General features: G+C 41.0%; 1 protein-coding gene and 1 pseudogene across 3 annotated transcripts in view; one reads left to right on the top strand and one right to left on the bottom strand.

Moving 5' to 3' along the window:
- Positions 1-26,353, top strand: part of PCMTD1 (protein-L-isoaspartate (D-aspartate) O-methyltransferase domain containing 1) — a 70,928-nt gene extending 44,575 nt beyond the window's left edge. For 2 of the 3 annotated variants that reach the window (XM_077492673.1, XM_077492674.1), the window contains 4 exons: positions 8,746-8,848; positions 15,972-16,143; positions 18,292-18,415; positions 23,859-26,353. In XM_077492673.1, the coding sequence (XP_077348799.1) occupies positions 8,746-8,848; positions 15,972-16,143; positions 18,292-18,415; positions 23,859-24,226 (767 nt within the window). In that variant the 3' untranslated portion in view covers positions 24,227-26,353. The remainder of the gene's footprint in view (positions 1-8,745; positions 8,849-15,971; positions 16,144-18,291; positions 18,416-23,858) is intronic. The other variant, XM_077492675.1, reaches the window with a different exon arrangement.
- Positions 2,577-2,684, bottom strand: LOC143999785 (U2 spliceosomal RNA; annotated as a pseudogene).
- Positions 26,354-27,918: the final 1,565 nt, after the last annotated feature.

The following is a 27,918-nucleotide window of genomic DNA, read 5'->3' as shown; positions in this document are numbered from 1 at the left end:
TAAGAATTACAGGCCTACAATATAAAAAAAAGCCACATTTCTATGCAAAACAATGTACTGCTTTGAGATGCAAAAATCTGACATAATCATACTGCCAGGGTGGCTACTGCATGATCACATCAAAAGAGTAGTACAATGTTCCAGAGTCGCGTAGGACACATGCCTGACGAAGGGGTCCTACGCGAAACTTTGCAATACTCTTTAGATGTGTTCATGCATTAAACAATTCACTTGGACGCTTCCTTGTTGATCAATGGTGTGCCGGTAAACATTTTCCTTGTGACTTCTGAACCAGTTCCCAGCGGGTTGTTGCTGCAGCACCCAACCCCTTGAGAGCTTTTCCAGAAATATGTGTAATGGAAATATGGACTACTACGAGGGGTGAAGATGGACGTGACCACCAGCAGGGACATCACAGGCTTCGTTTGCAGGTAAGTGCAACATAATGGGCTAGTATGCGATGCATACTAGTCCATTATGTTTTTACTTTGCAGGGGAATAAAGAGGAAATAAATCCCATCAGGGTTTACTTTCTCTTTAAGATGTCAGTGCTGGGAAACAAAGACTGGTGAAGAAGTGAGCTGAGTGAGAATTGCGCTGGATTGTGGAACAGGTGAGTGTCTTATAAGTCAGCAGCAACAGATTTTGTAGCTGCTTTTTCCACAGGTGACTGAAGAACTGCTTTAAATAGCCATACCTGTAGGCTTTTGCATCCATCCCATCTCCTGACTGTTGTTGGAATACTTGCCCCAGCATCACAGTAGTGAGTGTTCTCATTCAAAGCCCCACACATGTGTTGTGTTCTCTGTCTCTCTGTCTCTCTGTCTCTCTGTCTCTCTGTCTCTCTGTCTCTCTGTCTCTCTGTCTCTCTGTCTCTCTGTGTCTCTGTGTCTCTGTGTCTCTGTGTCTCTGTGTCTCTGTGTCTCTGTGTCTCTGTGTCTCTGTGTCTCTCTGTCTCTCTGTCTCTCTGTCTCTCTGTCTCTGTGTCTCTGTGTCTCTGTGTCTCTGTGTCTCTCTGTCTCTGTGTCTCTGTGTCTCTCTGTCTCTCTGTCTCTGTGTCTCTCTGTCTCTGTGTCTCTCTGTCTCTCTGTCTCTCTGTCTCTCTGTCTCTGTCTCTCTGTGTCTCTGTGTCTCTCTGTCTCTCTGTCTCTGTGTCTCTGTCTCTCTGTCTCTGTGTCTCTCTGTCTCTGTGTCTCTCTGTCTCTCTGTCTCTGTGTCTCTGTGTCTCTCTGTCTCTGTGTCTCTCTGTCTCTGTGTCTCTGTGTCTCTGTGTCTCTGTCTCTCTGTCTCTCTGTGTCTCTGTGTCTCTCTGTCTCTGTGTCTCTGTGTCTCTGTGTCTCTCTGTCTCTGTGTCTCTCTGTCTCTGTGTCTCTGTGTCTCTCTGTCTCTGTGTCTCTCTGTCTCTGTGTCTCTCTGTCTCTGTGTCTCTCTGTCTCTGTGTCTCTCTGTCTCTGTGTCTCTCTGTCTCTCTGTCTCTGTGTCTCTGTGTCTCTCTGTCTCTCTGTCTCTGTGTCTCTGTGTCTCTGTGTCTCTCTGTCTCTCTGTCTCTGTCTCTCTGTCTCTGTGTCTCTCTCTCTGTCTCTCTCTGTCTCTCTCTGTCTCTCTCTGTCTCTGTCTCTGTCTCTCTCTCTGTCTCTCTCTCTCTGTCTCTCCTGTGATATTGGGGGTAGCAGAGCGTCCTAGTGATAGTACAGAGCACAGCCACCTATACTATAGTTTTTCTAATCAAGATTCAAGGGAAAGTCAACTAGCCTAAAGCTACGGCTATTTAAATCCAGGGTCTCAAACTGGTAGCTCTCTATCTGTTGCAAAACTACAAGTCCCATCATGCCTCTGCCTGTGGGAATCATGCTTGTAACTCTCAGCCTTGCAGTGCCTCATGGGACTTGTAGTGTCACAACAGCTGGAGGGCCACTAGTTTGAGACCCCTAATTTAAATACTGCAAAGGTTTTTTTTTTTGTTTGTTTTGTTTTTACACACTGGGACCCCTTGACTTCATAGTATAATTATTGAAAAGTAGAATTTTTTTTTTTTTTTTTAAAGCCTGTGGCGTGCAAAACACACTCCAAAAAACTTCACCCGGTGCATAAAAAATGTGCACACACATAAAGAGTGACACAAAAAAGTGCAGACGGGTACACAAGTCCTCTAAAATCAGAGGACCTTGTCCTGAATCCCCTGGGGCATTAGGCTCCTGACAGGGACAAGGACACTTAAAACTTGGTCTTCCTGGCCGAAACCAGTCAGACCCCGTTCTTTGGAAGGTCTGCCGAAACAGATCCACCCAAATACTAGGTGAGGCTCCCCCGAAGGAAGACCCCAACTCTAAGGAAGAGGGTGAACTAAGCCAGAAGGCCATGTCCACCCGAAAAACTGTCCGGGGCTAGAACTACCCCAATCCAGGCCAGAAGGCCAGGTACCCGACCCTCTGGATCAGACTAGGCAGCACCCATCCTCACCAGGAGCATCCTTCCAGACGGCTCAGACTCGACCATGCATCGGCCCCCAGTTTACTGTCGGGCGGCACGACGTGGCCCCTACCGAAACCGTCCTTCCGGATGCAAATTACACCATCGGAGAGCGCCGCCCAAACCCTCTCGAATAGGGATGGAACAGCGCCTCCTTTGGCAACTGATAAGAACAGATACTACACTTGATCTTAGCCAAAAGGCAGAGAATTTGGTTCTTTTGGTGATGTGCAGTGTTGTTTGTGCGCCAAACATATCTTTGGAATTGTGGCCAAACACTGCATCAGACTATAACACATTTTCCCATATGCTTTTGGGAGACTTCAGATGTATTTTTGCAAAATGTAGCCAGGCTTGGATGTTTTTCTTTGTAGGAAAAGGCTCCCATCTTGCCACTCTACTCCATAGCCCAGACATATGAAAAATATGGGAGATTGTTGTCTCATGGACCACACAGCCAGTACTTGCCAGATATTCCAGCAGCTCCATTAATTATGCTGTAGGCCACTTGGCAGCCTCCCTAAGCAGGTTTCTTCTTGTTTCTTCATATATTTTGGAGGGACGTACAGTTCTTGGTAATGACACTGTTGTGCCATATTTTCTCCACTTGTTCTATGGTATAGCTAATGCCTTGGAAATTCGTTTGTACCCTTCTCCTGACTGATACCTTTTTAACAATGAGATATCTCCCTCTGATGCTTTGGAAGCTCTCTGTGTACCATGGCTTTTGCTGTAGGATGTGACTAAGAAAATGTCAGGAAAGACCCACTAGAACAGCTGAACTTTATTTGGGGTTATGTTGAGACACTTAAAATGATGGCAGGTGTGTACTCACTCCTATTTAACCTGAGTTTGGAAGTGATTGCTACATCCCCAGCTATAAGAAGGTGTGCACACTTATGCAACCGCATTATTTTAGTTTTATGTTTTAACCCCCCCCCCCCCCCCTTCTAAAATAATGCGATTTTTATAACAATTTGCCTGTAAAATCCTTTTCTTTGAGTACATCACAGGACACAGAGTCACAGTATTCGCTGAATGGGATATATAGGCACCTCTAGGTGATGGACACTGGCACACCCTAGACAGGAAGTTTAGCTCCCTATATAACCCCTCCCCTTACTGGGAGTACCTCAGTTTTGTAGCAAAGCAATATACGTGTATTGGAAGAGGGGAGGGACCTCTGTGTCGTGTGATGTACTCAAAGAAAAGGATTTTACAGATAAGCTGTTATAAAAATCCTATTTTCTTTTTCGTACATCACGGGATACAGAGCCACAGTATTTGCTGAATGGGATGTCCCAGAGCAATGCTACCTGAGGGGAGGGAGACATAAAAGGTAGGGTGCAATCAGACCTGAGGACCTTAAACTCTTCCTGCAGCTCACAACGCCCAAAAGCGATATCCTCATGCCTTCTCACATCCACCTGATATAATCTGTTGAATGTATGGACTGAAGACCAAGTTGCGGCCTTGCAAATTTTAGCCATGGAGGCCTGGTGATGCACTGCCCATGAAGCACTAACAGCCCCGGTGAAGTGCGCTTTGATTTGAAAAGGTAAAACTTCCCTTTTCAAACCATAAGATGAAAAAAAAAGTGCCGAATCCACTTAGCAATAGTAGATTTTGACGCTGCCTGTCCTTTTTTAGGACCTTCAAGCAACGCAAATAAAATGTTATCGCTCTCACTATATCCAGAGAATGTAGTGACTTTTCTTCTGCAGAACAGGTTTCTGGAAAAAATGAGGGCAGAACAATATCCTGGTTTAGGTGAACACCAGAAACCACCTTCGGTAGAAATCTAGGATGTGGACGCAATACTACTCTATCCTTGTGAATAATTAAATATGGCTCTTTACAAGAAAGAGCCGCCAATCATGATACCCTTCTTGAAGAGGAAATGATTACCAGAAAAATTAGCTTCCTTGTCAAAAGGACCAAAAGAATATGTTGTATCAGCTCAAAAGGCTGTTTCTGTAATACCGACAGAACTAAATTCAAGTCCCAAGGGTTCAGAGGTGCTCTAACCGGTAGACTAAGCCATGTTACCCCCTGTATAAAGCTTCAGAGCAAAGAATGTGAAGCAAGCGGACATTGAAACAATACCGAAAAGACTGAGACCTGGCCCTTGAGAGTACTCAGGGCCAGCGTCATCTCTACCCCCATTTGCAGAAAAGCAAGGATTCTACCTATGACATACTTTCTGGGATGCAACCCCTGTATTCACACCAGGAAACATATGCCTTCCAAACTCTATAATAAATTACTCTAGAAGCTGGCTTCCTTGCAATAATCAAGGTAGATATCACCGACCCTGAAAGCCTGCAATTCTTCAGAATGTGGGTTTCAAAAGCCAAACCGTTACATTTAGTGTTTGTAAGGTAGGATGGAACACTGGTCCCTGTGATAGCAGGTCTGGACGTGGTGGTAGGGTCCATGGGGGCCCTACCATCATCTTTACTATGTCTGCATACTAAGATGTCTGCTTACTAAGTCTGCATACTAAAACTCCTGAGTAATATATACAGGGGCTGAAATGCTGGAAGCAGTTGCAGCCCCTGACCCCGACGGCTCACTCTGGCCAGCCTCCCTAGGTCTTTCAGGGGGAGATGGCATTGCAAAGGGGGGGGGGGTCCCTTTTAAGCCCCTATTTTTTAGGGGAATTTGTACCTCCCCTTCTGCCCATAGTGTAAAGCACAAATGCAGAGGTACTACCAGAAATGCACCCACTGCTGAGCAAAATAGTTTAGCAACTGCCGCTGCTATCAAAGCTCAGTCTGATGCTAAGTAAATGTGCCTGGGAATGCCCGTGTCACCCACTCTCACATGCCATCCATCTGCTCTGTGTCCCTCCTTTAGCTGTGTGCACCTTTTATAGCTAAGCATGGCCCGCCTTTGTGGCCGTTGAACCATGCCAATGCCGCACTGATGCTCCGCCCCCCCCTCATCTTTTAGAAGAAAAAAAAGACCGCTTTCCCTGAGGTGGAGGCGAGAGGAGGGCAGGTGGATGGAGAGCCGCCATAATGGCGGGAGCGGTGTGGTATACCGCCGACTGCTAATGCGTTTTCTTCCCATGGCCTCTAGCCTGGAAGAGAAGCTGTAGGGGGACATTCCAAAAAACCCCTTCCCACATCCTACCTGGAGCTTGGGCTCAGAGGAAGCGTGCAGCTTGTGACACTGAGAAAGAATAACAAGCATGGAACAGGTATGTGCTCTTGACAGACCCCGGTGGCGACTTTAGGCATAGCAACATTTACTTAAAGGAGAAAATCCACAAGAATTTGAAAAATTCCTTAAGAATCTCCCTTACCTTATCCGGCTGCAGTGTTCTGTGGTAAACCAAACAGACCCAATCTTCGCTGCGCATGGTGGGATCTGTTAAAAACTTTTAGGGACTGGGGCCCCCTTTTTATTTTTACCCTGGAATATGACTGAAAAAAAAAATACTGGATCCCGGGGTCCAGCTCTCTAAAAAGAGAAGCGTTACAGGTAAGGTAAAACCTTGTTTCTTCAAACACGAGGCCCGGGTACCATTCAATTCGGCCTGGAAAAGACACTTTGGATCTGGTTGCATGGCTTGCCCCAGCAAGGAATAATCCAGTGGAGCTCAGCACAGCACATCTTTACTCGTGGCCAACACCTAAGACACTGGCGAAAAAACTGAGGTACTCTCAGTAAGGGGAGGGGTATATAGGGAGCTAAACTTCCCGTCTAGGGTGTGCCAGTGTCCATCACCTAGATGTGCCTATATAACCCATTCAGTAAATATTGTGGCTCTGTGTCCCGTGATGTATGAAAAAGAAATTTCAGTTTGTTTCTCAATTGAGTTGTATAGCCCCTTGCCAATGAGCGTACGCAGATGTGTGTACTCGGGTTTCGGGGGTTATACCGGGATAATGCCCGCAGCTGCAGGCTGCCGGTACTGTTTTTTAGAGCTGGCAATTGGCTTTCCAGGGATAACAACCAATGCAGCTAAAAGCCGCTCGGCTGTTATACCAGAGGAGCTGGAGGGGATTCCCCACCTCCCGCCGCTCTTTTCGGGTGCTCCCGTTCCATCGGGAGCCCCGATCAAAAATCTGCCGCTTCTGGCGGCTAGGGACAGACTGGAATGAAGCCGTAAGCGGCTTCATTCCAGTCTTCTTCCAGTCTTCCAGTATTCTAAAAGGCGATCTGAATACTTTGAAGTGCAAAGGAGGGATTAGAGGTCTTTTAGACCCCCGATCCCTCAATAAAGAGTACCTGTCACCACCTATTACTGTCACAAGGGATGTTTACATTCCTTGTGACAGCAATAAAAGTGATCAAAAATTGTTTTTAAAAAAAAAACTATTTATTAATTTAAAAATAAATAAGAAGGACATTTTTTTTTTAAAAACGCCCCGTCGCCGCGAGCTCACCTAGCAAAGAAAACGCATACGGAAGTCTTGCCCGCATATGTAAACGATGTTCAAATCACACATATGAGGTATCACCGCGATCGTCAGAGCGAGAGCAATAATTCTAGCACTAGACCTCCTCTGTAACTCTAACCTGGTAACTGTAAAAAAAATGTAAAGCATCGCCTATGGAGATTTTTAGGTACCATAGTTTGTCGTAATTCCACCAGTGTGTGCAATTATAAAACATGACATGTTTGGTATCTATTTACTCGGCGTAACATTTCACATTATACAAAAAAATTGGGCTAACTTTACTGTTTCGTTTTTTTTAAATTCATGAAATCGTCCCTTTCCCCAAAAAGTTGAGTTTAAAGCACCGCTGCACAAATACCTTGGGACATAAAATATTGCAACAATCGCCATTTTATTCTCTGGATTCTCTGCTAAATATATATATATGTATATAATGTATGGGGGTTCTAAGTAATTTTCTAGAAACAAATATGGAATTTAACTTGTAAACACCAAATGTCAAAAATAGGCTTAGTCATGAAGGGGATAGTTTATAGGTCACATTTGAAGGTGGAAACATTTCTGAAATGATTTATCTTTGTCTCAGTTTTTTTTACAAAAAAAGAAACCTGACATTTTAACAGGGGTGTATAGGCTTTTTATATCCACTTTATATAATATAATATATTTGGATATATGGGGAATAACCTTTTTATTCCCTGCATAAGCTCCATCCACATCAAGACACTTATGTAAGCGATGTTACCATTAATTTATACCACCCAGGTGGATCATGAGAATTTAACCATGTCAAAGCAGCCTTTTTTACATAATTGATGGTATCAAAATTGGTGTCTTTTAAAAAAAAATCAAGTTAGGAGAAAACTAAAGTCAGAAGATGCTAAATCGGGATTTCAAGGTGGATATCTAATGATTTCCCACCGAAATTCTCACAATGTTGTCCTTGACTGTTGAGAGGAATGGGCATGGGGCATTGTCTTGGTGGAAGAGAACTTTTCTTAAATTACATAATAAGCAGATGTTGCTTTTGCCATCCAAAAAGTCAACCAATAGGATTCCCCCAACATCTCAGAAAACAATCGTTATAATATTTCTTCCTGATCTCTGTCTCATTCTTTTTTTAAACAGGCTATCCATTTATAAATTGTGGATTCTTTTAGTGAATCTTCCTCATAAACTTTAATAAAAGCGGTAATGATATTGCCATTTTTCCAGCCAAGTTTCACCATAAATTTAATGTTCGTTTTGACAGATCATGTTGCTCCAAAGATGGTTGACTTCACACTGAAATAAGTTTTAATCTAACACCATTAAATACTACCTGTTCAGATTTTGAAATTGTTAAAGGAATGGGTTTAGTTCTGCCTTAATCTTTAGGCTGTCAGCATATCGGCCTCTACAAATTTGGCACAAAAAGAGAGCAACTGAGCAAGTGCAGAGTTGGGTGTATTACTGTATTTTAAACAGTAGTAGGTACTTATTTTTAATGTACTGCAAAAGGGGCTAGCCTGGAGTGATCTAGCAGGACTTCATTTTCTGACTAAAGTTCCACAAAAAAATCCAAAAATGATTTTCCTTGATCTTTTTTAACACCTCTAGTATGGTGTGTGTTAAATATTTTACAGTTGGTAAAGTCAGGTATTTTATATGATTGATTTTAGGAGGCAAAAGTTGACAATGTTGAAAACCTATTTTACGCATTTGCTTAGTTATAACCTTTCTCTTCACTTCATATGCTTGTCTTAGGAAACTGGTATTGTGCTTGTCTAGCCTTTAAGATATATTAATATTGAAGAGGCTAATTTTATTTTTTCTGATGAGCCAGCACAGATTTCACCAGGCATTATCTCTGCTCCTATTTCAGGTCCCTTTGGCATTAATCATGGAGTTGAGCTTCATTCAGATGTGGTTGAATATGCAAAGGAGAAATTGGAGTCTTTCATTAAATACAGTGATAGCTTTGATAAGTGAGTATTGTCTTTGCCATTGAGGGAAAACACTTTGAAACACAAGGTGGAGGGTATTCAAACTTGGGGGGAATGTTAAAAAGGTTTATGCAGCAGGGACCTTGAAGGACTTAAATCTATCTGTTGCAAGGCTGCTGATGTATATCCTAGGTATTCCCTTGCTTGATATTCCTTCAATAACTCTAATGCCACGTACATAGGACCGGTTTTCCCGTCGGCATAAACTCTGAAGGTTTTTCCAACAGAGTTCCGCTGAAACTGTCATGTGTACACACGATCACACCAAAGTCCGATTGTTAAGAACGCGGTGACGTATAGCATGTACGACGGGACTAGAACAAGGAAGTTCAGTAGCCAATGGCCTCCCTCTTGTATTTGATTCAGAACATGTGTCGTTTTTGGTCCGTCGGAACTGCATACAGACTAACGGTTTTACCGATAGGAATTGGTTCCGTTGGAAAGATTTGAAACGTGCTATTTCTAGGTCGGTCAGAATTTTCGTTAAAAAAAAAGTCAGATGAGGCCCCCACATGATCGGAATATCCAATTAAAAGATTCCGTCTGACTTTTTCTGCCGGAAAGTCTGACTGTATGTACACGGCATAAGGATCCATTTACACCAGGGGTGTTGGGATTGCGCTGAGCAGTCATGCACAGTGCAGTCCCACTGCGAGACGAGGCAATTTGCCTTGTTTACAGTCAGCTCAGTTTACACCAATGCAATGTGGTGTTGTGCACTGAAAAAAAAGTAGAGCATGCAGTAGGTTTTCTCAGCACACCATGATTCGATACAGCCCATCACATCACACAGCATTGTGACCAATAAAACTGAATGTAATGCCTCACTTCATTAACCCCTTCCCACCCCAGTATGCCTTTTAAAAAGTTTGAACCACCCTGGGGGCAGGAGGAGTCTCTGACACAGTCGTCACATGATTGAAAGCTGGCCCCACTGTCTACTGATTTTTACCCCAGACTGAAAACTGTCTTTCAGTGCGCACTCTAAGCACATAAACATCGTCCGCAAAATGTGGTGCATTTGTGTGACCTGTGGGCATTAAAAGCTCACTCTTTTTGCTGCAGCACATGTGTTGTGCAGTTGCAAAGGGGTTAAAGTTGAGGCAAAAAAGAATGCCATGGAACGTGCTGTTTTGTAGCTCATTAGCATAACACACTGGGGGCTGTGTTCCAATGTAGCTGCTGTTGTAAATGGGCTGTTATTGTGTACATTCATGTATGTAGCATCTAGTTGTGCCCAATTGTCTTTAAATAATTCCTTATGGTTTTGTAGCACTAAAAACTCCTTTCTTGTATTAGGAGTTATGGGGTGCAGAGAGAGAGATATCATTTTGCCCCTGTACAAATCATTAGTAAGACCCCATCTGGAATATGCAGTTCCGTTTAGGGCACCAATTCACCAAAAATATATTGGGAACTGTAAAAAGCGCAGAGAAGAGCAACGAAACTCATAAGAGGCATTGAGGAGCTAAACTACGAGGAAAGATTAGAGGAACTGAATTTAATCTCTCTTGAGGAGAGGGGATTAAAGGGGGATATGATCAACATGTATAAATACATAAGTGGTCCATATATCGAACATGGTGTAGAGTTATTCACTTTAAGGTCATCACAGAGGATAAGGGGGCACTCTTTACGTCTAGAGGACACGAGATTTAAACCCCAAATACGAAAAGGCTTCTTCACAGTAAGAGCTGTGAAAATGTGGAATAGACTCCCTCAAGAGCTGGTTCTGGCCAGCTCAGTAGATTGCTTTTAAAAAGGTCAGGATTCTTTCCTAAGTGCACAAAATATAACTGGATATTAATATTAAGTTAACTCAGGAAATATCTGAATGCCTCTTGGGGGATCAGGAAGGATTGTGCTTTATTGTTTTTTTTTTGCTTTCCTTTGGGTCAACTGTGGATATAGGATTGTATATATGGAGGTTTTGATTTGCGTGTGTTTTGGTTGTTGTTTTTTTTTTGGGGGGGGTCATTGAACTGGATGGACTTTTTTCAATTATAATTTCAGAATTTTTTACCTTTTATCATTCTCCTGTATAATGTATGACATTTGAAGAATAACAGCACTCAGTAAAATGAATACATCTTGGTAAATCAAGCACACTTGTAAACATTAATTGTTAAAAAAAAAACATTTTTAAACATATTTTAAATTAAAGAAAAGGTAAAAAAATTAGGATTTAGAAAAAAACAGTTCAACTGTGTCAATGCTTCCAAAGCAATCACTGTTGTGTGTGTTTGTCCTCAAAAGGACCAATATCCAGTGCACACCGCCACCAGCTAAAGTGCCTGCTCACCTCAAAGATGAATGTAAAAGGATAGATAAATCACTCCTCGTGTCCACCACAATGAATCAACATTCACTCTCCAATGGTAATCCTACAGTCTCCAGACTGCTCCTCAGTGTGGATAATCAGCTGTTGCCGCCAGACAAACCTTCCTTCACTTTCACATCAGTGCTCAATCACACTATTACTTCCGTGTGTTTATGGACAAATGCAGGTGCCATAGTGTACTCTGTTTGCATGTTTATTAAAAAGCCCCCAAAACAAATCCACTTACAATATAAAAACTTTAAAACGGCATGTCTCAAATCATCACTTTATTCATCACAAATCTACACTCACGATACTTCACAGATTTGGCTCCTCCCCTCTAACTGTGTGCCATTGGCCTTCATCAGTAGATCTACACTTGTAAATATTACATCACATCTTTTCCGTTTCCCTTAATGTTATTGGGGAGCTGTAAAGTAATCAAATATCCTGACAGTTCAAATTTCCTTTTATTTCACAAAGTCCTTTACAGACACAGGATTACCTGAATCCCTTAGCTGTATGTGCTCACTAACTGATCATTGGCCAACAGGTTCCAGCAGGACAGCATATCTACCTGAACGGAGCCCTTTTGATACTGTAAGGGATTAGCTCAGTAGCAGGGTGTGCAGGACCCCCTGGATAGGTCGCAGCTGGGGGAAGTAGGCAGGGACAGACAGAGGGATCTTTGTGAAAAGAAAACGGTGGTTTACTTCCAAGTCTGTGGTTACAAGTGCAGGTATTAAAAACAGCAAAAATAAAACAAAATGGTAAATAAACCTTTGCCAGTTTGGGCATCTAACTGCAAAACACAGGAACCTATCTACCTGGTCTGGAACAGCCTACTGCTGATATGCAGAAAAACAGAGTCTTTTAGTCATACAGACTTAATCTCACCACTCAGAAGAAGCTGCTCCCCAGTCCTACGAAGGAATCTGGTTTGAGGATGGATCCCCTTGTTGAAGCAACCTGGGATTTTTATAGAGCCCTGAGTGCTTTATCTGTTACACCTGAGCTTAACCCTCATTGAGCCCCAAACAGGCTCACTACCCAGCAGAAACCCAAAAGCAATCAGTGCACAGCATAAACCTGGGACAAATATATCTCCCATCTTGGACACAACGCATAGATTTTCCTAGCTTCCTGTCACCATACCTACTTTCGTCTAATGTCGCGTACACACGATCGGAATTCCGGTCAGAAAAAGACAGATGAGAGCTTTTCATCGGAAAATGCGACCGTGTGTTTGCTCCATCAGAATTTAGCTGTCCGAATTTCCGCCAGCCAAAAATTGATAGCATGTTCTCAATTTTCCAGACGGAAAAACTTTTTATCAGTGTCTCCGATCGTGGGTATGCAATTCCGACACACCAAAAATCACGCATGCTTAGATTCAACTACAAGACAGAAGCTGTTGGCTACTGACTATTGAACTTCCTTTTTCTAGTCACGTCGTATGTGTTGTACGTCACCGCGTTATAAATGATCGGAATTTGATGTGACCGTGTGTAGGAAAGACAGCTTGAGCCGAATTCCGTCGGGAAAACCATCAGAGCTTTTTCCGACGAGAATTCCGATCGTGTGTACGCAGCATAACTAAAGCCTTTCACCTTTCCATTGTACATGGTTTCTGATCTTTCACTAAAGACATACAAGTTTCTAGGAAACATATTAGGCTGGTGGGGATTGAAGGCAGGTTTAAGATGCAACAGCTAATACGGTAATGATGAAGGCAATTGGAGACAGTGTTGTATTCTGTAGGATCTTCAGCTTTCAGTTTCCACAGGGGCTTGAGCAGCAGTAAAGGAAGAACGGGACATCTTCTTTGCAGGAGGCCCTTTATCTTGAACATGGGTTTTTGGGTATAGTGTTGTTTCAGAGGCCCAATCCAAGATACTGGATACACTGCTCAGATCATCTTTCTACATTTTGGTTCACAATCCTTTTGTGATCTTAGTCAATAAATATTTGTGCCATGTACAGCCCTGGCCAAAAGTTTTGAGAATGGCACAAATAATAATAATAATCAACCCTGCCACAAAAGGACCAGCTGACATGTTATCATGTCAGTGATTCTCTCTTTAACACTGGTGTCACTGTGGACGAGGACAAGGCTGGAAATCGCTCTGTAATGCTGATTGAGTTAGAATAACAGACCGAAAGCTTTAAAAGCAGGGTGGTACTTGAAATCATTGTTCTTCCTCTGTTAACCATGGTTACCTGCAAGAAAACATGTGTAGTCATTATTGCTTTGCACAAGAAAGAATAAAATGGGAGGTATATTGCTGCTACTAAGATTGCAGGTAAATCAACTATGTTATGAAGAAGGATTCAGGGCAGCCAAGAAAGTCCAGCAATGCCAGAACCCTCTGTTAGAGTTGATTCAGCTGCAGGATCAGGCACCACCAGTGCAGAGCTTGCTCAGGAATAGCAGTAAGCAGGTGTGAGTGCATCTGCATGCACAGTTACGTGGAGACTTTTGGAGCATGACCTGGTGGCAAAAAGGTCAGCAAGAAAGACGCATCTCTCCAGGAAAAACATCGACGACAGACTGATATCCTGCAAAAGGTACAGGGATTGGACTGCTGAAGACTGGGGTAAAGTAATTTTCCCTGATAAATCCCCTTTCTGATTGTTTGAGGTATCGGGGGGAAAAAACCTTGTTCGGAGAAGAAAATGTGAGCTACCATCAGTCCTGTGTCATGCCAAAAGTAAAGCATCCTGAGAACATTCATGTGTAGGGTTGCTTCTCAACCAAGGGAGTGGGCTCACTTCACAATGTTGCCTAAGAACACAGCCATGAATAAAGAATAGTAAAAAAACATCCTCCTAGAGCAACTTCTCCCAACCATCCAAGAACAGTTTGGTGACGAACTATGCCTTTTCCAGCATGATCTTATGTTTACGTATTTATATTCCATATTATAAATTATGTAACTCAACTTTAGAGGGCTTGCAAGTCTCAATGTATCTCTGTTCCAGTAATGTATTGTATGTTGTATTTATGGAATAAAATGAATTTTGATAACCTTTAGTGCCTCCTTGCTCTCCAGCTGCATGCTTCACTCAAAGTCCTAAACCCTTTCTCTTTTTGCTGTGCAAAAGCCAGGATGGAGGTACTTCTGATTCCTACTTCAGAGGCCTCATCTAAAGTCCCAAATTCTTTTCTTTCTTTTTCATTTCCAGCATGATGGAGCACCTTGCCTACAGGCAAAAAGGATAACTAAGTGGCTTGGTTAACAAAACATTGAAATTTTGGGGCCATGGCCAGGAACTCCCCACACCTTAATCCCATTGAGAATGTGTGGTCAATCCTCAAAAGGCGGATGGACAAAAAAAAAGCCCCACATACTCTGACAAGCTCCAGGCATTGATTATTCAAGAATGGGCTGCCATCTGTTAGGATGTGGCCCAGAAGTTGTTTGACAGCATGCCAGAGCAAATTGCAGAGATCTTGGAAAAAGTGCATATATTAGCTCTTTGCATAAACTTAAAGTGGATGCAAACACAATTCATTAAATTTGAAACCTTATATCTGTAGTGCAGGGATATGCAATTAGCGGACCTCCAGCTGTTGCAGAACTACAATTCCCATGAGGCATAGTAAGACTCTGACAGCCACAAGCATGACACCCAGAGGCAGAGACATGATGGGACTTGTAGTTTTGCAACAGCTGGAGGTCCGCTAATTGCATATCCCTGCTGTAGTGTTTACTCATCTCTCTCCAAAGCCCTAAGCCCCGTGTCTTTCTACTGCTCCGTTCTTCTGTTATCAGCATGATAACTTCTGACAAGCTCTTGAAGTTTGTGTCGAGGAGAGTTTTATAAATCTATCTACAACTAGATTAGCAGAAAGCTGGTCTATTCACAGCACAGCTCTGCAAGTTTCTTTGTTCCTGCACCTATGTGGAGGGGGGGGGGTGCCTTTCCTCCAATCATCTGTCACACAGTGAATGCTAAGAACCCACACCCAGTGCTGGAACAGGAAGAATAATTTCTAACACAATGTGCATTTTCTAAAGAATATAGAAAGCTGAAGACAGCAGATATATATGTAAAGCTTATGTATGGAGATTTATTTTATCCCTGTGTATAATCTGAGGCTGTTCACTTCTCTGGATATACGAGAGGGTTTACATCCACTTTAATGTAATTATACTTCAGTATACAATAGTAACATCTGACAAAAAAAAGATCTAAAAACACTGAAGCAGCAGACTTTGTGAAAATTTATATTTGTGTCATTCTCAAAACTTTTGGCCAGGTCTGAATGCTAGCATGTTTAAGGTAACTGTAATCCTAAAGGCAGAAGGAAGTTTAACAGAAAAAAGTATTTGGTACTTTAAAGTCATGGAGGGCGTGCCTTCATTCTACTTTTTTTTATGTCATTGTGCATGTTTTTATTGTTGTAGTCCTTGTATAGCCTAACTAGGGCTGAAAAAGATTAATGCTGTGTAAACTAATATTAATGCATTAAAAATAATAGTAATGACATATAAAGTGAGTTCATACTGTTGTGCTGTGGCATTGGTGCTATGTGGTGCCAATCATTATTAATGGCATCCTACTGCACATGCATAAAAGGGCACAGTAACACTACTGTATGTTGTGTTGTGCAACATTACAAAAATCTGTTGATGGATATTTTTTGGTGTGCGTCACTGCGTGTTAATGAACTTACCAGATTGGCGTAAATCCAGCCTTAAGACACCACATAATAGAATGTTGTATGTATTGCAGTACTTTTCATTAAATTAGATTTTGTTTCTTTTTGACCTTGTTTAGATTTGAATTTTGCGAACCTGCTTTTGCAGTTGGCAATTGTTTGGAGATCGCATCAGATAGTCCACAGTATGATCGAATTTACTGTGGAGCTGGTGTTCAGAAGGACCATGAAAACTACATGAAAATTCTGTTGAAAGTTGGTGGTATTTTAGTTATGCCTATTGAAGACCAGGTGAGACTTTGTTGAATATTGTTCTTGCTGTGTTTCCTTTGGAAAAATAACAGTAACAAGCCGGAACATGCGTAGATTATAGTGTCTGAAAGTGATTAACAGTAGTCCACAAAATGATGTAAAGCAATAAAGTTTAACAACCAGAAGTGGAGGAAATTTGTAACTTTGTTATTTTGTTTACCCGCATGCCGTCCAGTGTATGTATAAATACGGCCTGGGCAACAAGCGGTTGTACTAACACCATAGCTGTAGCCATGATCCTGGGATTGTTTTTTTAAAGCGGTCAGTTGGCTTTCCTGTAAAAATAATCTGGGTGATTGTCACTTTTACAGCACTCAGAAGGCCTGCACCACCACTGTTCCTGGGCTCTCCCATTCTATTGTTCTCCCCTGTTCCCACTCTGATAGACCCCTGATGTCCCCATAAAGAGTACTAGTCCCTACCCAAAGCTTTCACAAGGGGCTTGTTCAGCCCTTATGATGACAATAAAGTTAAGTTCGCCTTACGCAACATGTTACTCATATTTACCTCTCACCCTGATCCGCCTCCTCCCTGTAACAACAGATGGGGGACCTTCTCCCTGCACCTTCTGTCACATTTTGAAAACAGTGCAGCCACTTGGGGCTTCCCCCACATGGCCGTGTTAATCATTCACAGACTTCTGTGAATTAATGCCTACAAGTACTGGCAGCCATGGCAGCTGATGGCTTGTAGTTTTCAATGAACTGTGAGGGTGCTGGTGAATGCTCTCTTAGTCCATTGAGCTTCCTGGACTCCAGTGACTGTCTGTATCAGAGGTACAGACAGACAGTGTAATGACAGTCTGCAAGAGTCTGACTTTGCACCCACGATCTGCTGATTGCAAGTGAAATTCTTTACAAGCTCACAAGAAAAAAAAAAAAAACGTGCACACATTGTTTTACCTGCAATCACATGTACATTTATTATATTCAATAAAATAAAAAAGTGTAAACAAATTTTAACTAAATTTAAAAAATAATAATAATTCAGTTGCACCCCTGTCCCTCTGTGCTCACGCCCAAATGCAAATGCGCACGTAGGTTCAGAATGCATATATAAATGGTGACTGCACTACACAGGTGACGTATCACCTTGAACTTCTAAGTAAGAGCAGTAATTCTAGTGCCATATCTCACATTTAACTCCGAGCTAAAAACCTGTAAAAGCTTTTAAAGTTTCACCTATGGACAATTTTAGGTTTCATATTTTGTCGCCATTTCATAGGCATGCACAATTTTAAATCTTTACGTGCTTGGGATCTATTTACTCAATATAGAATCATATTTTATATTTTTATGTTTTTATGTTTGGTGGTTCTAAGTCATTTTCTAGCCAAAAAATGCAGATTTTAACATATTTGAAATGTCAAAATCGCCCTGGTAGGCAAGCAGTTAAAATGGATGTAAACCCCATTCATGAAATCTGACCTGGGCACATATATCTGTAGTGTTTACTTATCTCTCTCCAAAGCCCTACGTCCCTTGTCTTTCTGCTGCTCAGTTTCTCTGTTAATAGTATGATAAATTCTGACAAGTTCTCTGACATAGGAGCAAAAAGTAGCTGGAAATTTGTGTCAGGAAGGTAACTCAGAGACAGATAAGCAGAGAGCTGGTCTATTCACAGCACAGCTCTGTACGTTTCTAAACTCCCCTGCCTATGTGTGTGTGTGTGGGGGGGGGGGGTGCCTTTCCAATCGGCTCACATACAGCGTATGCCCAGACTCCACTACCACTGCTGAAACAGGAAGAAAAATGTCTAACACAATGTGCACTTTCTAAACAGTATATAAAGCTGAAGACAGCAGATATACATGTAAAACGTATGTAGGGAGATTTGGTTAATCTCTGTGTATCACCTGAGGCCCTTCACTTCATGGGTATATGTGAAGGTTTACATCAACTTTAGGGTAAGGGGCAGTGAATAGTGACAGAGTTTGCCCAGAACCTACAAATGTGAAATTTTGGAGCGTTGTCCTAGGTCATGATGTATTGAAGTAATATGAAAATGTGAAAGTCTATCTGCTTGATAGATTTTTTTTTTTTTTTTTTTAATTCAGTTTATTGTTGTTAAACATGTGGGGGCATATGTATAGCTGAAGAATTACATGTTTTCTTTATCTTTTTATAGCTTACTCAGATCCAGAGAACAGGGCAAAACACATGGGAAAGTAAAAACATTTTAGCGGTTTCATTTGCTCCCCTAATGCAACCAAGTAAAAACGACAACCACAAACCTGAGACTGTGAGACTACGTAAGTAGTTACATAATGATTGATTGCTTGTTTATTTATTACTCATCCTAATATGCAGGGTTATATAATCCAAACAGTTCTAAACACCAAATAAAAAATTACTATATTACTGTATTTATTGGTGTATAACACGCACTTTTCCCCCCTTAAAATCAAGGGAAAATCTTGTGTGCGCGTTATACACCGAATGGCTGCCTCAGAGGGAAAGGAGGGAACGAGCACTGCCAAAATAGACAGAGCCAAATCTCCTGTGTATTCGGCTCAGCTTGCAGTCATGCCCCCTAGCATTGACGTCCCACCATTGGACTGGTGTTATGTCCATCATAGGAGCCGAGTACACAGGAGATCCGGCACTGTTTATTTTGGCAATAACAAGGCTGCAGATGCGCATTGATCAAGCTGCAAAGAGGGACAAGACTGCAGATGGGCATTGAGCATGCTGCAAAGAGGGGCAAGACTGCAGATGGGCACTGATCAGACTGCAGTGATGAGCAAGGCTGCAGATAAGCACAGATGAGGCTGCAATGATGGGCACTGATCAGGCTGCAGTGATGGGCAATGGAGAGGCTGCATTGATCGGCACTGACCCTTATGTTGCTTCAAAATTCTTTATTTAAATTGTTTACGTTTTTTTCCTAAAACTTCCCTCCTTAAAATTAAGGTGCGTGTTATACACCTGTGCATGTTATACACCAATAAATATTGTCGATATTCTGTTAGAATGTAATTGCATCCATAATTGAGTTTTTAATTATTTTCGGAAACTGCAGCTCTGATTTAACTTTGCTCAAATGTACAGGAACCTGACACATGCCAATTTTTGGCCTTGGCAAGTCCTCACTAAATTAATTAGCATTGTATGCCCACAAGGTGAATACTTAATACAGATATGTATAAGGTATTGTGGAATTGTTTGGCCATGTTAATTATAATGGCTGTTTAACTATATGTTGTCTGTGATTAGTCACTTTAATGTTGGCTATGCATGTAATGAAAAAGATCAATCATGAATTCAGTTGTTTGACAGTTTAAATTGTTTGACACAGCAAATAAAAATTATTTATTTTGAATTGGAGTTTTCAGCAAGACCTATTGTCTATTTTGAATAAAATTTACACCTTATTGATCAAATCACTTACTCGTTTTGAAACATGCATTTTTTTTTTATCAAAAACTTGGTATATAGAACATTTTTATCATTGGTAGGCATACAATAAATACAGATATCATTTTTAAAACCGAATCAATGTTACAGGTTGCACCGTATGTTGCACAGTTTGCCAAATATCTCCTAGCAATTAAAAGATTTAAAATGTTATAAAATTGAGGTTACCCTGTGTCCCATGCAACAACTGCTGTCTTTATCTTTAACCCATGCTAGCAGAACCATTATCTTCCTGTCTGTGGTGATTGTCTTTCTTTTATCTGTGGATGGTTCCCTCCAAATGGTTGATTTTCCAACTTCTTCTGCCATATTGGTGTGCTAGTTTGAAAGTATTAAAGTGGTTGTAAACCCTTACAGACCACCTTAACCTACAGGTAAGCCTAGCCTAGGTTAAGGCTTACCTGTAGGTGCAAGAAATATCTACTTAACCTACACAGTTAAGGAGATATTTTCCAAAAAACAGGCACCGATGTCTACAGTGTTCGCCTTTACGGTCGTTCGTAAAGGCGATCATGCCATCACTGACGGCCCCCTGCACGCATGCACTGGAGTGACGTCATCGCTGCTCCGGCCAGTCACAGCGCCGGAGCAGCAATACCCGTAAGTCACTCCAGAAGATATGACGGCGATGGAGGAGGTGTGAACGAGGGTCACTGCGGGGGCTTCGATCTCAGGTAAGTAATTCATAATGAGCTAGTATGCTATGCATACTACCACATTATGGCTTTGTCCTGTAGGGTGTTTTTTTTTGTTTGTTTTTTATTTTTTATTATTATTTAAATGAATTATCTCAATTTACAGAGGGATATAGTCTAAAATTCTAAACGCCCATAAACATTTGTCAAAATTTTGTGTTGGAAAGTATTTGCATCCATAATAGCTTTTTATATTATTTTTATTTTAATTACCATTTGGTTTTGAAAATTTTAATGTAAAAATGCATGTGATCACACAGTGAGGTGAGAAATTATTTTACAGCCACAGGTAACATGCGACTCCAGTGATGGAGAGTGAGACAAACATGCGCGTCTTCTAAATGTAGCTTTTAAAGCAACTTTAATCCAAGGTAAAATATGCTACTCACAAACAGAGCTAAGGTGCAAGCATAAAGCTCTGCAATTAGATCCTCAGCATCATGTATTTCGGTGGGAGACTGCCAGCAGAAGGTAACCGGGTCCCGAGTGTCCAGCACGCTGCAGGTAGGCTGTGCTTCCTGGTTCCAATGGAACACATGGTCAGGCAGACATGATGCCACCAACTGGAAGTGATGCAGAAGGTGAAGCAACAGGGTAGCGGCGGACCATAATGCCCAATAATGGCCAGATTGTTAAAGGGTTTGTAAAGTCAGAAGTTTTTTTTATCTTAATGCATTCTATGCATTAAGATAAAAAGCCTTTTGTGTGCAGCAGCCCCCCTCACCCCCTCTAATACTTACCTGAGCCCCATCTGTGTCCAGCGATGTTCACGAGTGTCTAGTCCAGCCGAGACTCCCTCCTGATTGGCTGAGACACAGCAGCAGCACCATTGGCTCCCAATGCTGTCTGTCAAAGGCGGCTAGCCAATCGGGAGAGAGAGAGGGGGCTGGCTGGGGCCACAGCTTTGTGTCTGAAAGGACACAGGAAGCTGTGACTAGGCTTGGGTATCCCCATAGCAAGCTGCTTACTGTGGGGGCACTCAACAGGGAGGGGCCAGGAGCACAGAAGATGGACTCGAGAAGAGGAGGATCTGGGCTGCTCTGTGCAAATCTACTGTACAGAGCAGGTAACATGTTTGTTATTTTTATAGAAAAAAAAACCCAACACTTTCTAATCACTTCAACCTGGTGATTGATAGTTGCATAATAAAAATAAATATGCATATGGGAATAAAGAATATAAAAACGAAATTACAATAATCTGACACAAATTATGAAAAATTAGGAAATAGAATAAAAAAAAAATGAACACAAAAGAGGCACCATACGAACTATATTTACTAACTGCCTATGTTTTTAGGAGTATGGTTCTTTAGGAATTGTTTACCTACAGATTTCTAATAGGAATTATAAACTCCAGTGATGGAGAAACCTCATGTCTTTGTGGCTGTAAAGGCTGAAGGTTTTTCATTCTATGCATGAAGGTAAAAAAAATCTTCTGTGGGCTGCACCCCCCACAGCCCCCCTAAAAGTCACCTGAGCTGTCTCTCGATCCAGCAGTGTGCATGAGAGCCTCGGCTGTCCCAAGGCTCCCTCTCCTCATTGGCTGAGGCAGCAGCGGGAGCTATTGGAGGCAATCACATTGAGGAGAGAGTGGGGGGCAGGGCTGAGCTGCAGCTCTGTTAATTATGGATACATAGAGAAGGGCTTGAGAGCCCACTTGCTATGGGGCTGGTCAAGGGGGAGGAGCCAGGAGCACCGACAGGGTACCCAAGAAGAGAGGATCAGGGCTGCTCTGTGCAAAACCATTGCACAGAGCAGTTGAGCATGATATGTTTAAATTTAAAAGGAGCTGCCCTAAAACATGACAGCACTCATCAATTCAATATAGTGCAAAACATATACCATAATCGCGCAAATTATGCATAAAGTGCTCTGAAAATATAAAGTGCAAAAAGTGACATAAAGTGCTTCAAAATTATCAAATACTTAAATTGCAAATCAACAGTGACATAAATGAAAACAGATAAATAAAAATAAATAATAAAGCTGCCTAATTCGTATGTCAATAGCACATAAACGATCAAACTTCCACCCAAAAATGTCTGTGAGCCACCTCCACCACGTATAAACACACTGCCGCTTACCGAAACTCAATGGTCCCTTATTACAGGGGGCCACACAGCGTATTGGATTTTGACCACAGCCGAGGATGAAGATATCAATGATTCCACGGGATTGGATCGTTTCCACCACTACCAACGGCTCCACGCAAGTGCGGCACCTTGTGGTGGATGGTTTAAATCAGCTATAGGAGTCCCTCGTTGATAATGTCTTCATCCTCAGCTGTGGTCAAAATCCAATACGCTGTGTGGCTCCCTGTAATGAGGGACCATTGAGTTCCGGTAAGTGGCAGTGTGTTTATAGGTGGTGGAGGTGGCTCACAGACATCTTTTGGTGTAAGTTTGATCGTCATGCTGGTGTTTACGATCTACAGTGTACTATTATATAGTAGATACATTTTGATTAATTTACACGTGATAGTTACACATGGTCACGTTTCCCTTTTTTTTTTTTTTTTGATTCATTTATTACTGTTTATATGCTGTTGACATTTGAAAATAGGCATCTTTATTATTTATTTTTATTTATCCGTTTTCATTTCTGTCACTGTTGATTTGCAATTTATGTATTTGATCATTTTGAAGCACTTTATGTCACTTTTTGCACTTTATATTTTCAGAGCACTTTATGCATAATTTGCACGTTCTAGTAAATTTTGAGTGTGATTATGGTATATTTTTTGCACTATATTGAATTGATGAGTGCTGTCATGTTTTAGCGCAGCTCCTTTTAAATTTATATTTTGGGTAGGTGTTGTATAACATTTTGAGCCGCAGCTTGTCACTTTTTAGGTAGCACAGTTTTTTTTTTTTTTTACAATAAGCATGACGTGTTTAAAAAAAAAAAAAAAGAAAAAAAAAAAAAAAAAAGGACAAACTTTAAAGTGGTTGTAAACCCTTACAAACCACTTTGACCTACAGGTAAGCCTAGATTAAGGCTTACCTGTAGGTCCAAGAAATATCTCCTAAACCTACACGGTTTAGGAGATATTTAGCGAAAGACAGGTGCGCCGTAGACAGCGACACGCCGCAGTTAACAGCGATCTGACGCGAATGTCGGCTCCCGTGAGCATGCGCGGGAGTGACATCATCGCGGCTCTGACGAATGACAGCGCCGGAGCAGCGAAACCCACCAAGAAGATGGAGGCTCCGGACTACAGGGGACAGCGGTGACTTTGCTGGCTCCTGTGTCAGGTAAGTGACACATAATGGACTACTATGCGATGCATAGTAGTCCATTATGCTTTACCTTTGCAGGGAATCAAAGAGGCAGTAAACCCATTAGGGTTTACTTCCTCTTTAAGATCACCTTGGCATGTCTCACAGAAGAATGTATTACCATGTTCCCTAATCACCCTAAACTTAATTTAATTTCTGTTTTGGATGGTCTTTATTTTTAAATAATAATGTATGGTTTAACTGTGAACCTCCACAATTTTGGTGGTTGTGTCTGGTATATGAAACAATGTGGCAAATTGAATGACTTCCTACTGTAAGCATAATTTAATTTCTTTTAAACAGCCGCGTGTAATGTCAGGAGCCTTCAGGACTTGGCCCGCATCTATATTCGTCGCACACTTAGAAACTGCATAAATGAGGAGATGCAGGCCAAAGGTATACCTCCAAAGGCACCACCAAAACGAAAAAGAAGGCGGTGCCGCAGGCGCCGCATAAACACCTATGTATTTGTAGGAAACCAACTTATTCCCCAAGCCTTAGATAGCGACGATGATGAAAAGATTGACGAGGACAGTAAAGAAGAAGAGAAGGATCATAATGAGGTGATGAAAGCAGAGGAACCGCCACCAAATCTTCTTCGAGAGAAAATTCTAAGCTTACCTCTCCCTGAATCTTTAAAGGCATACTTGACCTACTACAGAGAGAAATGATGTATGTGAAACTAAAACTGTAATGCCTGCTGATTTCATTTCTTTCATGAAAATGTAGCATTTGTTAATAAACTATTTGGCAGTTAAACCTTTTAGTGACAGTTTCAGTGGACACCTAAAACTGTCTAGACTCCATGCAGCTTTTTTTTTTTTTTTTAGAATTTCTCTATTTTCTCTACATTTTCAGATACGGTATACACACATTTTTAGTGTAGCAAGTTATCCCTTTGTAGCATAGCTTGCAATTTGGAAAGAACTTTGAGATACAGGACAAAACACACTTCAGACAGGTCCAAGTGAATAGCAGTTGGCTTATACAGCCATTGAAGATGCTTCAGTCACATTGAAACATTCCATTCTGTTTCACTTTTTAAACATTTCTTTATATATCACAGTTGAAAGCAAGTGTAATATATTAGCACAATAACATTTTGTGGATTCCACAAACTGTGCGATTGTTAAAAACATTGAAGGTGTCAGATAAGGAAATCGTGCTGCCTTTTGAAGAAATTGTTGCTAGTTACAATCTTCTCTAAAGTAATCAGTTCTGTGTATGTTCTGTATAACCAATTTGTTAAACTCTTCACTGGATATCTATGAATATCCTGTTTTATAGTGGTAAAATATTAGTTGTTTGCTGTAATTAAGGGAGCTTTCAGTAGACATTTCACTGTGCCCCATTACAGTTCCATTTTGCTTATATTCCATCTGGCTGTTTTTTTTAAATTTTTCTATCAAGTAAGAAAAAATGTATGTTAAGTAAAAAAAAAAAAAATAATAATTTTTGATATAGGCCTAATGTTCCATAAAGAAGAGGGCATGAAAGTAATTTTAGACACTGGATGGAGCCAGTTGTATTCCCTCTGGAACAAAGCACTATGAGGCTGGTTTTGTAGGTAATGGAACTAGACACAGCATGTGTTTAATATCCATTATAAATGTCTGTTCAGGTTTGGCCATCATTAAACTCTAATAATGTGAAACACAACTGCGTTTTCTGCAGTTACTGTTTCTGGTAGTTTGTAATTCGACGAATTTGTCACTGTTGCTGTGAAAAACAGAGTAAGCAGACCACTATATTGACATATACTATATGGCAAAAAGTTTATGAACAGCTATATGTATAAGTATGTGGATACTCCTCCAAATTATTGAGATAAACTGTTTCCTATATGGGGTACTGTTAATGCTACAACATGCCAAAATATTTAAGCAATTGTGCATATCCTGCCTTGTAGTACCAGTTTGGGGAAGACCTTTTTCTGTTCTAGCTTGACTTTGGACAAAGCCAGGTCCATAAAGATATGAGTTTAGTGTGGAGAATCTCAAGTGGCCTGCGCACAATCCTACTGAACATCTTTCAGGTGAATTGGAATGCCAATTCGAACCAGGTCTTTACATTTGTCATCCGTGCTTGACCTCACAGATGGCTTCCGAGAAGAGTGGAGGCCATTATAGCCATTGTTTTGGAATGTGATGTTCTCCAAGTGTGATAGCCAGACATCTACAAACTTTTGGCCATATAGTATATTTACAGTTTTTTTGCACTACTGATTTTCGTTGTATACCATTAGTGGATTCCTTAAAGTAGGAGTAACTTTCAATTCCTCTTGGGATGCTTCTAGTCCCCTGACCTTATTAGCAGGGTCTCATAATGTAGGAGCATTTGTGACAGGCTAAGCTTGGCTTTTCAGCTGAGCCTCTGATGCCCCCTGCTTAAGTAAACTGTACATAGATTCCATTTAAAAGTCCAATAGAGGGCACAGGAGACTTCTATCGCTTATCTTCCAATGGACTTCTCGCATGAACATATAAAGAACTCGCTTCAGCAGGTAATATGAGAAGTTGTGCTGAAAAGCCAAGCACATTGTCACATCAACGGCAGGAGTTGCAGCAAGGTCATCTATAGAGTAGAAAGGCCACAGACTTGAGTAATTGTTGTTATTTTTGTAAAGGCTATTTAAGTGAACAGATCATATTGGAATACCTATTTTTGTTGGCTCCTTGTACCAGTGTAAAGGAAAGGTTTTAGCAGCAATTTCATTACCTTGTGGTGTCGCGTGGTCTTAAGGTTTGAAAATGTGTCTGTGACATTTTTCAATAAATATGCTCTAAATTTATTGTAAACCCTCTGCTTATTTTCATCATATCATTCAAATAAGTGACGATCTTCATCTTGCAGATGCACCTAGACATTTGTTCCCTCTAATCAACTAAGCTGTAATTCTCTCAAAGTGCCTGATTTACTTACCTGTGAATCAAGTTAAAGCGAACCTGTATTCACCTCAAGCATCGACTCATATGAAAAAGATGTATTTTTTTCAATTTCCCGAATTTTCCCCACACATGAGTGGGGGCTTGAAGTACACAGAGATGCACTTTTCTTTGCTTTACACTTTAGCGCATTAGACTGGCAGTGTGAGAGACAGCAGCGTTCAGTCATTCACAGAGATGTGGAAAGTGGGAAAGTATGTCTGAGTGCAACAAATTGCTTTTAAAAAAAGACAGCTTTTCACTCTTCTGAAGAAAGCCAGTTGACCATATTTTCAATTTCTACAACGTGACTTTTTAAACCTAACTGTACAGTTTTCTGAGAGAGAGAGTTTATAACTGAAGTTACAAAGTAATATTAACTTAGCCTCTGAGCTAACACAGCACACCTATTCCACATGACATTACTGGGCAGCATTTTTAATACATTTCTTCCAAATATGTATTGTTAGTCCTTCAGTAAAAGGAATGTGCTGAGTTACGTAATTTCTGTGAAAGCATAGATCAATCATACTTCTGTTTTGTTTCTGAAAAAGAAAAGAGGGTAGGGTATAAAAAATGATTACAAAATGCTCTTCTGCCTCCCTAATCACCAGGCAAAGGAAAAATGCTTGTATCTCACTACACAAAGGCCCATTCACACTTCTATACTTAAAATGCATGCATTTGTATTGTGTTTGTAATTTGTGATGCACTTTTTTCTTCCATTAGAGTGCATCATTTTTGGCCAATTGCATGTGATACTTTGTGTCTTTTTTTTTTTTTTTTTTTTTTTTTTTTTATATATATATGGAAAAGAAGCAAGTGGCCCTGTAAACTTCAAAATACTTAAAAAAAACATGTCGTACATTGGCTTCTTTTCCCATATTAAGGCACATTTGCAGTTAAATGCTCTTAAGCATGCAGGATTTAGGAAACTAGACTGCACTAAACTGCACCATTTAAAACAAAGGCTTCGATCCCACCCTTTGAACGCAGTTTTTTATGTCTGTAAGGTACAGAAATGGGAATGGGCTCCAGAAGGCTTATAAAAGTTCTGCAGCTAATTATAAAATGTTTTCTACTTGTTTCTATTCGAGGTGCTGGTACAGCAGTGTTCCATGATATACTCTACTCAGCTTGTCAAGGATCAAGAGAGTCTAAACTCCCTAAGTAGGCTTGTTTTGTTCAGCAGCAATCTGTTACAGAATAAATTGTGACATAAATAATCATGACTAGGAATTAAGTACTGATATGCCATTCTATACTACAGTTCCTGAGAAAAATACAATTAAAAAGAATACAATTCAGTAGAATTGTTATTGAATGTGGTTACATTTAATACACACATTAAGGATAATGCTGAGTGTGAACTGGCATAATTGCTAGACACAAGCATACTAAAAATGTTTGTATTAGTTGGCTGCAAAAAAAACAAGCTT

The sequence above is a fragment of the Lithobates pipiens genome, unplaced genomic scaffold (assembly GCF_037356315.1).
Source record: "Lithobates pipiens isolate NorthernLeopardFrog02 unplaced genomic scaffold, aLitPip1_a1.2 Scaffold_19, whole genome shotgun sequence".
Lineage (NCBI taxonomy): Eukaryota > Metazoa > Chordata > Amphibia > Anura > Ranidae > Lithobates > Lithobates pipiens.
This window is presented reverse-complemented; position numbering and strand designations above follow the sequence as displayed.